Below are 14,309 nucleotides of genomic sequence, written 5' to 3'. Positions count from 1 at the left end.
AGCAGTGCATTTCAGTAGACCTGCCTGTTCTGCTCCCCACCCTATCTCTGGTGGATCCTCTCACCCCTCACACCTCTGGCCTGCATCCCAGCTCTTGTATGTATAGGTCCTTGGTATAGGTCCTTAACTGCTTTTGTTAAATTTATTCCCAAGTATTTGATTTTTTTGTTTGTTTGTTTTCACTATAAAGGGGGAGGTTTTCTTGATATCTTCTTCAGATTTATTGTTTGCATACAGGAAAGCTCCTGATTTTTCTGTGTTGATTTTGTATCCTGCTAATTTACTAAAATGATTGATTATTTTGATTAGTTTTAGCCCAAAAAGATGACTGAATCAAGAAGATTTGGTATATATACACAATAGAGTATTACTCAGCAATCAAAAAAGATAAACTCATGTCATTCACAACAACAGGATGGAGCTGGAAGGGATCATGCTCAGTGAAATTTGCCAGAAAGAAAAAGAAAAATAGCGGATGGTTTCTCTTAGAGGAAACATGTAGGGTACCCAAATAAAGGGTCAGGGGGAAAAAAAAGTAATTATAACAAAGTAAAACCAAAATCAACAGGCAACTATAAACAAGAAGAGACATTATTCCGAGAGGGGGAGAAAGAAACTGGACTAAAACAGGGGTGGAAAGAACACCAGAGACTATGGTGATGGTGCACCGATGAATTGGTGGTGGGAACTCCTTGGGGACCATACATGATAAAGCATAGTATGAAAATGAAAATGAAGAATGAGATACAAATTAACTAGAACATCCTACCAGCTCCACTGACTTGAAACCCCAACAATACACTGAAAACTCACTAAGAGCCAAGGAACCAGCCTTTAATTTTTATTTTGTTTCTCTCACCTTTTTATTTTGTTTTTCTCTCTAAAAGCTAGGGATTTGTTTTGTTCACCGGTCCTGCTAGCATGGAGGCCCATGCCTGCTGCACAGCAAGCACATACATTTGAAAAGTAAGAATAGTGAGGCCCAGAGAAGATTAAGTTACTTGCCCAAGATTATACAGGTAATAAACAACAGAGCTGAAATGTCAACCCAAGCAGCCAGAGTTCATACTCTTGAGAAGTGGTCTCCATTACTGACTAGGGCTCAGGGGGGCACAAAAGTGAAGGAAGTCTAGCAGCCCCCCTTGTCTTTTGCCTGCACTGGGGCCAGTTCTCCCAGGGCAGCTCTTCAGGGAATCACAGCCCTGCCCTAGGCCATGAATGGGGCAAGGCCAGTGTACTAATGCCCCCCAGTGGCTAGAGTAGGGAAGAACAGGTAAAGTGCACCTGTCAGGCTGAAGCGAGTGCTGGGGAGCGCAGTTGGTTCTCCCCTCACCGAAGACACAACGCTGGGTGGCATAACAGATCTTTATTTTACCAGAAGGGTCAGGCAGCGGGGCAGTGCAGCATCCAAGCCCCAGACCAGACATGCAGCATCCACATGCAGGAACAGCTACACAGGCTGGGGCAAGGCCAGGGGTAGGGGACTGGGACTGTGGGACACCATAGCGTCCTCGCCAGGATGTGTGGGCCCTGGGTGCTCCTGCCTCCACTGTAACAAGGAGACAGAGGACTGGGCTGCCTCCCATGGCTAGAACCCCACCACTCTGGCCAGAAGAAAGATGGCACAGGAGTCTGGCCAGTCTATAGCACTAGATTCTGTACTGGGTCAGCACAGCTTTGCCCGTAGAAGGGCCCAATACCCAGGAAGAGGTCTACACGCTTTGTAGTCCACAACAGGGCTAGACCCTGACCCCAGAAAGGCTTAGCGGAGTTGGGACCAAGCCCCACTCCACCTAGCATGAAGGGGACTTCCCTGAGCACACAGAGGAGCCTCCTAAGGCAGTAGTAAATTGAGGGAGCTGCTACAGACAGGAGGCCTTGCCTTTGTGCCCCAGGTGGGGGAGGGAGAGGTCAGGTATGAGAGCAGACCTGGGGCTGGGCAGGGGTGTAGTGAAGGGCCAGAGCCCTGGGCCTGGAGGCCACAGCTACCAAAGCCTAGAGGGGCTGGGGCCTGAGGCCTGGGGCTTCCTGGGGCAGGGTTTTGGGTTGGGAAGACCAGGCCAGGAGAGGGGAGGGTGGCCATCTTACCCTGACCCCTTGCACCCATGCTGACCTCTGGCCAGGGCCACAGGGAGGACAGACAGATAGATGCACAGAGAACTTCAAGGCACCAGGATTCTGAGAAGTAGCAGGGCCACCCCCCGCAGACAGTGATTATAATAAACATCTTCAGAGCTTATACTACACGATGTATATACAGGGTGGGAGGAGGATGAAAGAGACACCAAAAAGGGAAGAAACACACAGGCAGATGAGGGTGAAGAGACAAACCAGGTGGACATGGCAGTGACAGTGAGGGTGTGGGGCAGAGGAGAGGCGGGAGACAGAGATGGGAGCGAAGGGAAGACAGCCAGAGATGGCCTGAACAGGCAGCACTTCTGGTCCCTACAAAATAAGGCACCAGAGTCAGTAACGTTCCCATTGTCCCTGTGGTATTAAAACAGGTGCTGAAGGGTGCTGGAGGGGCAGGCGGCTGCTGAAGTGCATGGGCCTTCCGGAGTCTCACACCTGTGCCCCGGCGGCCTTCTTGATCAGGGGTATCTGCAATGACGGAAGATGCCGTAAGTCTAGACTCCGGGCCCGCTAGCTCCCCTTGAGCCAGTATACTGCGCCAGCCAGGTAACCCCACTGTCGCTCGCCAGGCACACACCTTAGACAGGTCCACGCCCGTGAGGGCGTGCACAGAAGCAGGCAGCTCTGCCAGCAGCCGGTTCACTTCCGACGTCACCTTGCTGTTGTCCCCACTGAGGACCACAATCTCATCGACTTTGGTGAGCGGGGCGGCAATTTTGGCAGCAATCTAGCAGATGGGGGGAAGAGGAGAGATTGGCTAGTGTCCCTGTCCACCAGCCTGCCCAGTGTCTCATCCAAACCCCAAAGCAGCCTGTGGCCTGGGCTTGCCAGCCATGGTCAGAGAGACCCAGAGAGCCAGATGTGAGCCTAGGCCTGTTGTCAGTGTTACTGATGAGGCCAGAGAAGTTCTGACACTTGCCCAGAGAGTCCCGCCGCGGGGTGGAGCCTCACCTGCGGCAGGGCCTCCAGCACCAAGGCCATCTTGGCCGAGTCCCCGTACTTCTGGTAGGCCTCAGCCTTGAGCTTCATCCGCTCAGCCTCTGCCTTGCCCATCGCCTCGATGACTGCCGCCTCCGCCTCTCCAATTTTGCGGATCTTCTCAGCCTCTGCTTGTGCCAAGAGGACCTGCTTCACCCTGGGGGGTGTCAGGCCAGCAGGGTCAGTGGGGACTGCCAGGGTCCCCTCGGGTCTTGTCTGGGGGTCAGCAAGCCCTCAAGCCCTCTGTTTCGGCAGGTGTAGAGTTGATGAGGGGAGGAAGGAGAGTTGCCTTGGTCTCTGATTCTGGTCAGGGAGAGGCCCCAGGCTCCCAGGTGCCAACGGGGGAGGGGACTAGCACCATGCCCTGTGTGCCAAGCTCCGCATCAGGCCCCACCCCCCTTCACAGTGAGAGCACAGGCACGGGAGGGCCGAGGGCCGGTGCTGGAGGCTGCTCCCAGGCTATGGTCAGGAGACCGGAGGGCTCTCCCGGGTGGCAAGGAGCCTGGCTCGCTCCAGCCCTGGCTCCCGGGGCACTCACTTTTCCCCCTCCGCGATCTGCTGTATGCGGTGGGCCTCAGCCTCGGCGGGGCGGCGCACCGTGGCGATCAGCTCCTTGTCTGTGCGCAGGATCTCCTGTGCCTCCACTGCAATCTGCTTCTTGCGCTGTACAACCTCGATCTCAATCTCTTCCTGCCTGATCTTCTGTTGTTCACGGGCTCCTTGCAGTTCATAGGCCAGCTGGGCCTCGGCTGTCTATGGCGGGAGTGTGACCGGCACATCAGAGGCTGGTCGCCGAGCCCTGAGCCCTGAGCCCTGACCGGGGGGCCCTGTGGCGTCTCACCTTGATGTTGACCTCCTCGCTGAAGGCTGACTTCTGCAGCTCGAAGGCTCGCTTGGAGTCAGCGATCTTGGTGTCTGCCATGAACTTCACATCCAGCATCTCCTTTTTGCACTCGGCTTCCTGGGAACAGGAGGGGCAGGTGCTGAGGGTCCCCTGAGTGACTAAGCTCCCACCGCCCCAGAGCTCCCTTCCTCGGGGGCAGGAAGGAAACCACACACACCCGGATGCCAGCGTCCCGCTCGGCCTCAGCCACGCCAATGTCAGCATCTCTCTGCACCACAGCAGTCTGTGTCTTGCCCAGGGAGCTCAGATAGTCCACTTTGTCATAGACATCCTGGAGCAGGAAGAGGAACAGTCACGGGAAGGGGAGAGGCCCCCTCCCACTAAGCCCCCCTCTTGGACAGGTGCCGGGGCCCGGGGCCCTCCCGCTACACCGCACCTTAATGGTGAAGCTGAGGATCTCGATGCCCATGCGTCCCACATCAGGGGCTGCCACCTCCCGCACCAGTTTGGCAAACTGGTCCCGGTCCTGATAGATCTGCTCCACAGTTAGGGTTCCTAGGGGCAGAGCGTCACAGGTAGGCTCCCCCGCGGCCCAGACAACGGGAGGATACCTGCACTAGAGGCCTCAGTACACGCAGGACCGTGTGGTCTAAGCTGTCTTCTGGGGCTTCTTCTAACAGAGTTCAATGCTGAGTCTCCTTATGCGGAATCCCGGCTGGATGAGGAAAGTGTCTACGCAGCCCCACGTGTCTCACCAGACTGGCAGTCCCACACAAACCCCGACACCCTCGGTGTACCCCCAAGCCCCCTGCATTCAAGTTGCCCAAGGTTTTGAAAGGAAATACTCAGAAGAAAATGTTTCAGCTAGAAGCCCGAGGAACGGACGGCCCCTGCCCGGCGCTGCCAACCCTTGGGCCCCGCCGGGAGCCTACCGAGGATGGAACGCAGGTGACCCTCCAGGGTCTGGAGCACGACATTCTTGATGTCCTGCACGTTCTTGCCCAGGAACTGCTCGCAGGCCACAGCGAGGAGCTCCTTCTCCGTCATGATCTTCACCTGCCGACGGTCACAAAGGTCCCTGAGCCAGGTTGCGGGAGGAAGAGGGAGGCCCCAGCCCAGAGGTTGAGAGGGTGATGGTGAGCCCCCTCACCCCCCTTCTCAGACCGGGAGGTTAGGACTGGGAGGGGGCGGAGTCTGCTTGGGGCCTTTAGCGGGAGGGACACACAAGGAATTCTCCCAGGGAGATATATTTCATCTTCACTGGCTGTGCTGGGGGGGCCTCTGCCCGCCACATATAGCAGGCCACTGAGGATGAGAAGTGAGCACCACCCTGGGCATCTGGGCTTGCCGCCACCCTTCCAGCCCACCGCCCCCTCAGCCAGCTCCTCTTGTGCAGGCTCCCTGCAGTAGGGAGACCTGCAGGTTGAGGGACAGAAATTACAAAAAGAAGCACAAACAGGGATACAGACGGATAGAGACTAGGTGAGAACGCCTGGACAGGGCGGGGCACTGGCCCGGGTGGCCACTGAGGGTGGGCATCCTCTTGCCTTTTCTCTGAGGCTCTAAGTTAGCCCTCCAGAGTCTATTACATGGCTGAACCTCACTGCCCTAGGAAGCGGAGAGTGCAAACGGGCAGGAGGTCCCACGCCCAGGTACCGAGCTGGAAATGTGCCGAACCTTGCCTCCAGGGCCCAGTGCTGGCCTGCCTCCTACAGGCTCGCCCTCTGACCCCACCCCTTCAGCCCCTACCCCGGGAACAGGGAGAGTCTGGATTCTGGGGCTTGGCATTCTCAACACCTGCAAAGAATGGGGTGGGGTTAGTGAGACAAGAGCCCTCTGAACTGCTTCTGTCCCTCGAAGGCCCACTGAGGAGAAAACGGTGTCTGTTAGTCCTGCAGGGTGGCCAGGAGAGCACCCTGAGCGAGCACGTTCCAGTGGTGAAAACGACCCTCTCCTGGAAAGGGGGGTAGGGACAGGGGTTCTGGAGAGAGACTGCCCCTGGCTGCTGTCCTCTCCTCCTCCCCCCAAACCCCAGCACGGGGACGAGGTGGCTCAATGGACATGCGTGGGGCTGCTGAGTTACTATACCTGGGCGACACCCGTCACAGTTAAAGCTACCCCCTCGGCCGTCTCTACGTCCTCGCAGCGGGGCTGCAACGTCATAATCTCTAGGGAAATCCTGCCAAAAAACGCAAAACAGGGGCATGGGTCCCGGGGCCCAGGGCCGGGACTGTGGGGAGAGAGTCCAATGTCGCATTGCTGCGGCCGGGACAGCCCAGGGGTTCTGTTGCTGAGGGGGGTGGAGAGGACTCTCCAAGGGGTCTGAGCTGGGGGCATGTAAGGACATGGGGTGGGTAGTAGGGTGGAGTGGGTGCAGCTGGCTCCTGGGGAAGGATTCTAAGTATCCCCATGTGCACATATGGTTTCTACTTAAACCAGCCTGGCTTGAAGAGTGGGAAAAGGAAGGAAGATGACTTGGTTGTGTGTGTGGGCTGGGAGGGCTCAGGAAAGCCCATGTATAAGCTGCGTGTGAGTCTGGAGATGCAGGTAAGTGCTGGTTCGCAGGCAGTGCCCTGCAGCGGATGCCTGCTGAATACCCCCATGGCCCTCACCCATCCCTTGGATCTGCCGAGCACCGAGAAATGCACCAGGGGCTGCCTAGAAAGCCCTGTCTAGAGTCCATGCGGGATACACCCTCTGCTGGGCTCAGAAGAGGCTGATCTTGTCCTGGCCCGTGCCAGGGACGCCCTTCCTGCTCCCTCTACTTGGCAACAGGTGTGACTTGAAGGCCACCCTCTGGGGTTGGGCCCACGTGGAGAATGCAGACTGGGGTCACACTACAGCTTCCGGCCAAGGAGCACGAACCCTAGAGAGCTGTCCTGCCCAGACAATCAAGCCCATACCAGCCAACTGATATGTGGAATAGTGGGTTTGGAGGGGGGCAGCACTATTTTGTGGGGGTGCCGAGGGGGCTGTGGCCCCACCCATTCCTGACAGAGGATGCCAACTTCTTAGGTCTGCGCTGAAGCCCGCGCTCCATGGCTACGAGGTGGGGAAGTCCCTTCCCCAGTCAGGGAGGGCAGGGCGTGAGAGGGGGGCTTTTGCCTGAGAAGGCTGAAGGGAAATTTCATGTAGGGGGTAAGGGGTGGGGGAGAGGACATTTAGGTCTTTTCCAGCCAGAACCCCATGACAGGCAGGCTCTGAGGGGGCGGGGGCTTTTTGATGCTCACTGCTGCACCCCCAGTGTCTGGGACTGAGCAGGCGCTCAGAGAGTGGGTGAATGAAACAATGAGCAATGAGATGAGAACCCACACAGTACCAAGAAAGCACCTAAAGTCACTAACAAAAGTTGCTGAGTGCCCTGGCTCAAGAGTGCATTTCGTTAGCTATGACTGCCTGGCAATGAAGCGGAAGACACCAGATCACTTGCTTTGCAAAGGGAGACCCTGTTGATGATAAAGCTTGAGTTTCTTTAGCACTTCTTTCCCAGAAATCCTAAAACAGCCTCCTATCACTTTCTTTGGTTTTCTGATATCTCTACCAGGCACAAAGAGGGCATGATTCTCCCCACTTCACAGATGGAGAAACTGTCGCCTAGTGACAAGAGCTGATTGGCTCAACAAAAGACCTGGCAGAGGGGAATGGTAGAGGTGCTTTATCCTCAGGTCAGCCAAGAAACTGACATCTGGCTTTGAAGGAAGGAGGGCTGGGGCCTAACACTGGGGTCCCAGGCTGGACGAGGGACTGGCAAGGGGTCTGTGGTGCCTGGGGGACTAGGACCTGAGCAGTAGTTAGGACTGAACTCCCACTGCGGCCTGTCCAGCTCTGTCACATAATCGGAATGGGTGGACTTGGGCAGAGCTTCCGGAACCCCAGTAGCAGCCCTAATAGGTGAGGGCAAGGAAGGGAGGGATATATACAGGGTCCATCCTGGCACCCAGAGCAGCAGAGGTGGGGACAGAGGGAGGGAGGCACACTCTCAGGAGGGGACTCCGTCTGGCTCCTGCCTGCCTGGTCCCGCAGAGCAGGAAGAGAGAAAGTTAGACACAGGGGAGGAAGCAGGTGGGTTATTACCTGTGCAACCCCAGTTACGAATAGCGGGACCCCCTCCGACGTCTCAATATTCTCACAGCGACACAGGATGGTCATAACCTCCAGAGATAGTCTGAGGAGCAGCCGGGGGAGGGGTGGGTAGGGAGAGGTAGGGGCAGGGTCGGGTGGGGGGACACAGCAAACACACACAGTGGTTACCAGACAAGCACCAATGCCTGATGCTGGGGGGCTGGGCGGTGACACTCTCCATACTTCAACCCCCCACTGCCAGCTCAGCCTTGGGCTGTGGGGAGACAGAGAAAACCCCAGCTGGCTTGAGCCCTCTGGGTCTCTTTTCTAGCCCCCACATCCTTCTAAAAAGGAGCTGCTGGGGGTTGAGGGTGAAGCCTATGAAAGCCCTGGGCCCATGTCCTGGGGTGGGAAGGCTTGGGGTCACCACCTCACTTTCACAGGAGATTCCCAGCAGTCTGGGACATTCAGCCTCAGCTCCACCCTCTGAACACAAGCAAACCTGTGTTTGCAGAAAGCGGGAGGGGGGAGGCTTCTGTGGGGATTATCGGCTCCTCCTCCTTGGGGCACATCCCCTGCTAAGTTATCACTAGGAAGGCAACTTAGGACCAGAAAAGGTCAAAGAAGATTTGGACCTTTTTTTTAAGATCTTGGACTTTTTGACTCAGGGGCGAGGTGTGTGTCACGGAAGGTTGGGGGAGAAGTGTGCCCCTGCCTGGACAGCTGCAAGGATGCGTGCAAGATGACGGTGCGAGGCACTGGGATTTCTAAAGCTGGACACAGGCAAAGACAGTCACAGTGAAAGATGCTCTCGGCCCATCCGTGCTGGGCCCCTGGGCTGGGCGCGTGAGTGTATGTGTGCAGGCTGGTGGGCCTGGCAAAGGCGGGCCTGTGGAAAGTGTGGAAGGTTTCCTTAAACCTGAGGAAAGGTTGCTGCAGTAGACAGAAGCAGGTGAACTGGGAGGGTGGAGGGTGGGAAGCAGCAGGCAATCTGGAGCCCCCTCAGCTCTCACTACGCCAGCACGGGCCCCATCTTGCAGATGTGCACAGGCTGCCTTCACTTGAGCCCCCAACACTGGCGCTCTTGGGCCTGAGAGGACTGCTGACCTGGCTCAGACAGGAACCCACCAAGCTCTCTTCTGGGGAAGGAGGAGAGGGACACGGAGGGAAGGGATGGGGGGAAGGAAGAAGAGACAGGAGGCTGCAGCTCAGATGCCAGAGGCAGAGGAATGGCTGGCTAAGGGCAGAGCGCGCCCACATCGGCCTCAGGAGAGCACAGAATGCAGCAATGAAGTGCAGCAGGAGGCATTCCCTGAGCCTGGAGGAAGAAAGGCTGTCGCTGAGGTGGTGACAGGTAGGGTGGCTGTGGAAAGCACCTTGGAGATCCAGCTAGGCTTTAGCAGCTTCTACTCTGACCTGAGAGGCTCCCAGGGCCTGAGGGGAATAAATGCCCCAGTCTGTGATATGTGCTCCAATTAACCTAGGGGGCAGGCAGTGGAGGAGCTGCCCCCCCCCCCCCCCCCCCCCCCCCCCCCCCCCCCCCCCCCCCCCGAACAGTGGCCAAAAGAGGAGGCTCCCCTAGCAAGCAACGGCTAGGGAGCGCACCGAGCCTGGGCTCGTGAGGTCAGTTTCCTAAGGTGAGGTCCATTTCCAAACCTGCTGTGGGGACACTTGGCCCTCCTGTCCTGGGGCTCTGCTCCCTGGAGAGAGAAGTGGGAACAGAACCAAGAATGTGGAGAAAGGTCCGCTGTGGACGCCCATGCAGGACAGGTTTCTGAGCAGGTTTTGAACTCTCTGGGGCTGGATGTCCCTGGCACCAGTGTCTCTACTGTCCCAGGACCTTATGGCATGTGGGGTGTGGTGGCAGCATCTCTAAAGGGGACACCCCATGCTACTGCTGGGCCACAGTCCCACTCAGGAATGCCTATATCTCCTGAGAGGAAGTTGTGGCCAGTATTGATTACTTTTTGACACTTTTGGCCTTGGACCAGAGGAAGTCTGCCAGGATTTCTCAAGTAGGGGGAGAGAGGGAGAACAGACGGAAGTCACTAGGAAGTCAGTAAAGTTAGAAGTTGCAGCCTGCTACTTGAGCTGACAGCCTTGGCGTCTTTGAAGCCCCAAGTACCACCTGTGCAGTATGGCTGTAGGGCTTCTCTCGACCCACTGGTGGGGGATTCCCACTGGAATCTCCACTGTCGCCTTTTGGGATGATCAACCCTTCCCACTCCCCCAGGTCTGCTGTCCCTGTTCTCTGGACTCTGGTTGGAAGGATCTAGGCCCATTCCCCTGACCTGTAACCATGAAGGGAGTGATGGTGGAGAGGTGGCTGGCATGACTCATCTCTCTTGGGTGGGCAATGAGGGTGGCAGGACAGGCCCAATCCAAACCTGATCACATCACCAGGGCCCCAAGGCTCCAGGCCCTGACCTCTGAGTGTGGACTCTGGGAAGCTGAAATCTCCCTTCCTCGTGTAGGTCTCGCCAGACTGACTGAGGAGACTGTCTTGTTCAGCCTCAGCACCAATTTCTTAGATCCCCACCCGTCTCTACCCTGTTGTCACAGAGCCACTTCAGGTTGTACGTCTCTGGCACTTAGCCCCTGCCTGGAGTATCCCTGGGACTGCACAGGTGCATGAGATATTTTTTCAGGGCCTCCCTGGTGGTGCAAGCGGTTGAAGTGTAGCACTGTAGCCGCTTCAGCACGAGTTCGATCCCCGGCCAGGGAGCTGACCCACATGGCACAGCAGACCTCTCCTGACCCGCCTGCTGCTCCCCTCAACAGTGTGCTTCATCATCTGCCTGTTCTGCTCCCCACTCTGTATCTTCAGCCTTTTCCTCCCACCTTAGACCCATTATCATTGAGGTGTAGAATTAAAACTTTGAGCTAGAATCAGGAACTGGGATTCTACCTGAGCACGACCCTGGATCCTCCAGGACAGATGGTGATGCCAGTCTCCAGTGGAAAAAGCAGACACTGGGGAAAAGATGGCTCTGGACGGACCTTCCTGGGCCACCCATTTCACCTGCTTCTTAGGAGGCCCCACCCTCAGAATGGAATGTGGCAAGTGGCAGATGCTCTAGCTGACCCGTGGGTGAAGGCAGGGATACCAGAAGGAAGCCCTTTCCTCCCTTGCCCATCACGACACCAGGGCCCCAAGGCTCCAGCCCTTACCTCTGAGTGTCGGAGATACACCACCAGGCCCAGGCCCAGCCGCCAAACACATACTGCTTATAGTCAGAACCACAACAGCCTCCTGGAGAACAAAGCACAAAACCCCTGCTGGTCAGTCTGTTCTTGGGCCTGTCTCCCCCTCCCTCCCACCGCAACTTTGACCTTTACCTGCTCTGAACATATGAGAGCCCCCACTTGGGGGGCCAGGGCAGAAGTTACACATGAATGGGAGACAAGCCTCTAAGGGGCACGGGATCTAGTTTGGTAGGTGGCAATCTGCAGGAGGCTCTCCAGTGACAGGGTCAGAAGTCTGTGCACGGGAATGGACAGGAGACACACCCACCTTTTGTTCAAGCATTCACTCAAAAACAAAGAAAGCATTTTTCTGTGCTGAGGATCTGGATATGAAGATACCTCTTGGAGGAGGAGGTGCAACTGGGAGGGGCCTTTTCCGGAGATAGCCGGAAAGCCATGTGATTTGCTTGTTAGGGTCCAGACAGAGAGGGGAGGCAGGGCACCTGACAGTAGGAAGCTGACAGGAGGGAGTCTCGAGCCAAGATGGGAGCCGGTGAGGCTGGTTCTCTATTTGCAAGGCCTTCACGGTGACTGTTCCTCTTATGGGCCAGATGGATGGGGGAAGATAAGGTCATACCAGTGGGAAAAGTGAAGAGAAAGAGCAACAGTCTAAAAAGGAAATGGTTCCTGAAAAGGAGGCATTAGCCAAACTGAATGTTGCATCTGGCCATGACCCAGATTCATGCCCTGGATGCCCTCCACACAGAGTAAGCAAAATCAATTCCTGAAACTCTTGTGATGATCCTACCTGCTAACACCAGAACGACTCATCCAGTTCAAGAAAACTTAGTAAAAGCTGGAGAGGCAGTTAAACTGAAGCACAAAGAAAAGTACAGGAAACAGATGGTTCAAAGGAAATGAGATGGGGGAAAGCCAAGGGGTGTCCTCGCTCCCTTGTTCACAAACCAGGACTTCAGGAAAGTCCTGGAGTGTGTTGCCTCCCAAGGTCAAGGTCTGAGTTAGTTTCTCATAATTGTGCTATAGCCTCTCTGGGAACACCAAGCAGGGAACAAGGTGGGATGCTGGGCAGGGGGGAGATCAGCGTCTCTGGTGGCAGATGGAGGGGTGTGTGTGGGGGGTGGTGAGCGAGCGAGGGAGAGAGAGAGAGAGGAGGAAAACACAGGGATATAATCTGGGAGCTACAAACTTTATATTTGTTCTTCTAAAACACTACTGCATGAAAGGAAACATTCTGGGGTCAGAGAGAATGGGTAGAAGCCTCTTAGAGTGATCCAGGCATGCTGTGGTCGCTAAGGTGGGAGGATAACTTCAGTCTTGTTCAAAAAAACTTTCTGCAAGAATAGGAATATTCTTTAGTGGCCCTGTACACTAAGGCAGCCACTAGCCACATGTGACTACTAAGCACATGAAATGTGACTGGTGGACTGAGAAACCGAAATTTTAATTTAACTAATTTCAATTTAAATAGCCACATAGCTAGGGGCTACTAAACTGGGTAGTGTAGGGCCTCTCTGGTGGCACAAGAGTTAAAGCTCAGTGCTACTAAGCTACCACCAGCCACTGTGGCATGAGTAGGCCCCGGACCTGACCCACATGGCGTGGCAGACCTCTCCTGACCCGCCCGCTCCTCCCCTCAGCAGTGTGCTTTGTCCATCTGCCTGTTCTGCTCCCCACTCTGTCTCTGGTGAGCCTCTCACCGCCCCTGCACCTCTGTCCTGTACCCAGTTCTTGTCTGCATAAACAAACAAACCTAAAAACAACAAAAAACTATAGCCAGTGTAGCCCTAGAGTTGGGGTTTGGGTAGGTGGGTGGTGAGGCCAACAACTAAAACGGAGGCAACGGCAACAGCAGCAAACAAGTTCTAGAAAGTGGGAACTGAAGGCACAAGGTCCTTCCAGTGCAGGGTCTGTCAGGTGAGAGCTGGCACCTGAGACTGCTCACTGGGTGCCAGCCCGGGTTCCTGGGCCTCTCCCCGTGCAAAATGCAAGTAGCTGAGTCAGAGGGGAGCAGGGGCAGGAGGAGGAAGTCTCAGATCATCATCAGTTTCTGTGTGCTGGAAATACCTGTCCGTAAGGTGGTAGCTCAGTCAGTCACGGCAGGTTTTTACTTTGGGGAGTAGGGCAAAGGACGCCTCTCAGGACAAGCAGTTAATGTGAAACTTAAACCTCCTTGGCTTCCTATGAAACCGAAGATGGTCCAAAATCTCGGCTAGTTCTACCTCTTCTGGCCTGATGGGGGCTGGGTGTAGTGTCTCTGGCCAGCTCCAGTATACTACTGCATGGGTGGTAGCAGGGGCGGGTGTGCACCCCACCTTTTATTTATTCTCTGACCTTGGGAGCCAACTGCCATAGCTCAAGTTGAGCCATAGCCAGCAAGGCCAGGTTCCAGGGTAGCAACAACAGGAAGCTGGACTGCCAGGCTGCCCCGCCCCCGGCTGGCTCCCCACCGGAAGGCATCTTCCTTCCACCTTCCGGGTCACACAGCCTGGGTACCGCAACACCTAAAAAAGGATACTTAGGTGTGTCTTCCTTGACCACCCTAGCTCCCACTGTCTTGGGATCTGGACATTTCTCCTAATTTTGTCACTTTAAAAAAATCCAACCTGCTTTATTTTTCTTTGTCCTCAACCAAACTGAAGACTCACAGGGTAACTAACTTCCACCCAACTCTTAGCTCCTACCCTGACACAGTCAGGGCAGTCTTCCCTTTCTGGCCCCTCACCCCATGTCTTGCCCTCTTCCATTTATTCTACCAGTCTAAAAAGACCATTTTGTGGCCTTTTCTGACAGGAAATCTCAGAATGTTTATAAACACACGAGAAACATCCTATTAAAAGTTATCAAAACAGGGCCCTCCCTGGTGGCGCAACATGCGAGGACGCAGCACTGCAAGCTGACCTCAGCCGCTCAGGTGCAAGTTAGATGCCCGGCCAGGGAGGTGACCCACATGGCTCCATGACCTGCCCGCTGCTCCCCTCAGCAGTATGTTTCAGTGGACCTGCCTGTTCTGCTCCCCACTCTGTCTCTGGTGAATCCTCTCACCGCCCCTGCACCTCTGGCCTGCACCCAAGTTCTGTATGCATAA

At 55.7% G+C, this 14,309-nt stretch overlaps 1 protein-coding gene across 3 annotated transcripts in view; it reads right to left on the bottom strand.

Annotated features, from left to right (window-relative positions):
• Nucleotides 1-1,347: 1,347 nt before the first annotated feature.
• FLOT2 (flotillin 2) overlaps nucleotides 1,348-14,309 on the bottom strand; it is a 16,364-nt gene continuing 3,402 nt past the window's right edge. Inside the window, exons 2-11 of one of the 3 annotated variants that reach the window (XM_012726359.1) lie at nucleotides 11,189-11,270; nucleotides 8,030-8,120; nucleotides 4,888-5,011; nucleotides 4,392-4,510; nucleotides 4,173-4,286; nucleotides 3,953-4,072; nucleotides 3,650-3,864; nucleotides 3,085-3,268; nucleotides 2,711-2,860; nucleotides 1,348-2,601 (exon numbers count right to left, since the gene is read on the bottom strand). In XM_012726359.1, the coding sequence (XP_012581813.1) occupies nucleotides 2,563-2,601; nucleotides 2,711-2,860; nucleotides 3,085-3,268; nucleotides 3,650-3,864; nucleotides 3,953-4,072; nucleotides 4,173-4,286; nucleotides 4,392-4,510; nucleotides 4,888-5,011; nucleotides 8,030-8,120; nucleotides 11,189-11,270 (1,238 nt within the window). In that variant the 3' untranslated portion in view covers nucleotides 1,348-2,562. Of the gene's footprint in view, nucleotides 2,602-2,710; nucleotides 2,861-3,084; nucleotides 3,269-3,649; nucleotides 3,865-3,952; nucleotides 4,073-4,172; nucleotides 4,287-4,391; nucleotides 4,511-4,887; nucleotides 5,012-6,043; nucleotides 6,135-8,029; nucleotides 8,121-11,188; nucleotides 11,271-14,309 lie in introns of those variants that run through there. The other 2 variants (XM_004684845.2, XM_012726360.1) reach the window with 2 other exon arrangements.

The sequence above is a fragment of the Condylura cristata genome, unplaced genomic scaffold (genome assembly GCF_000260355.1).
Source record: "Condylura cristata isolate star-nosed mole 26May11 unplaced genomic scaffold, ConCri1.0 scaffold00017, whole genome shotgun sequence".
Classification (NCBI taxonomy): Eukaryota; Metazoa; Chordata; class Mammalia; order Eulipotyphla; family Talpidae; genus Condylura; species Condylura cristata.
The sequence above is the reverse complement of the archived record's forward strand: the minus strand, read 5'-3'. Positions and strand labels throughout refer to the sequence as shown.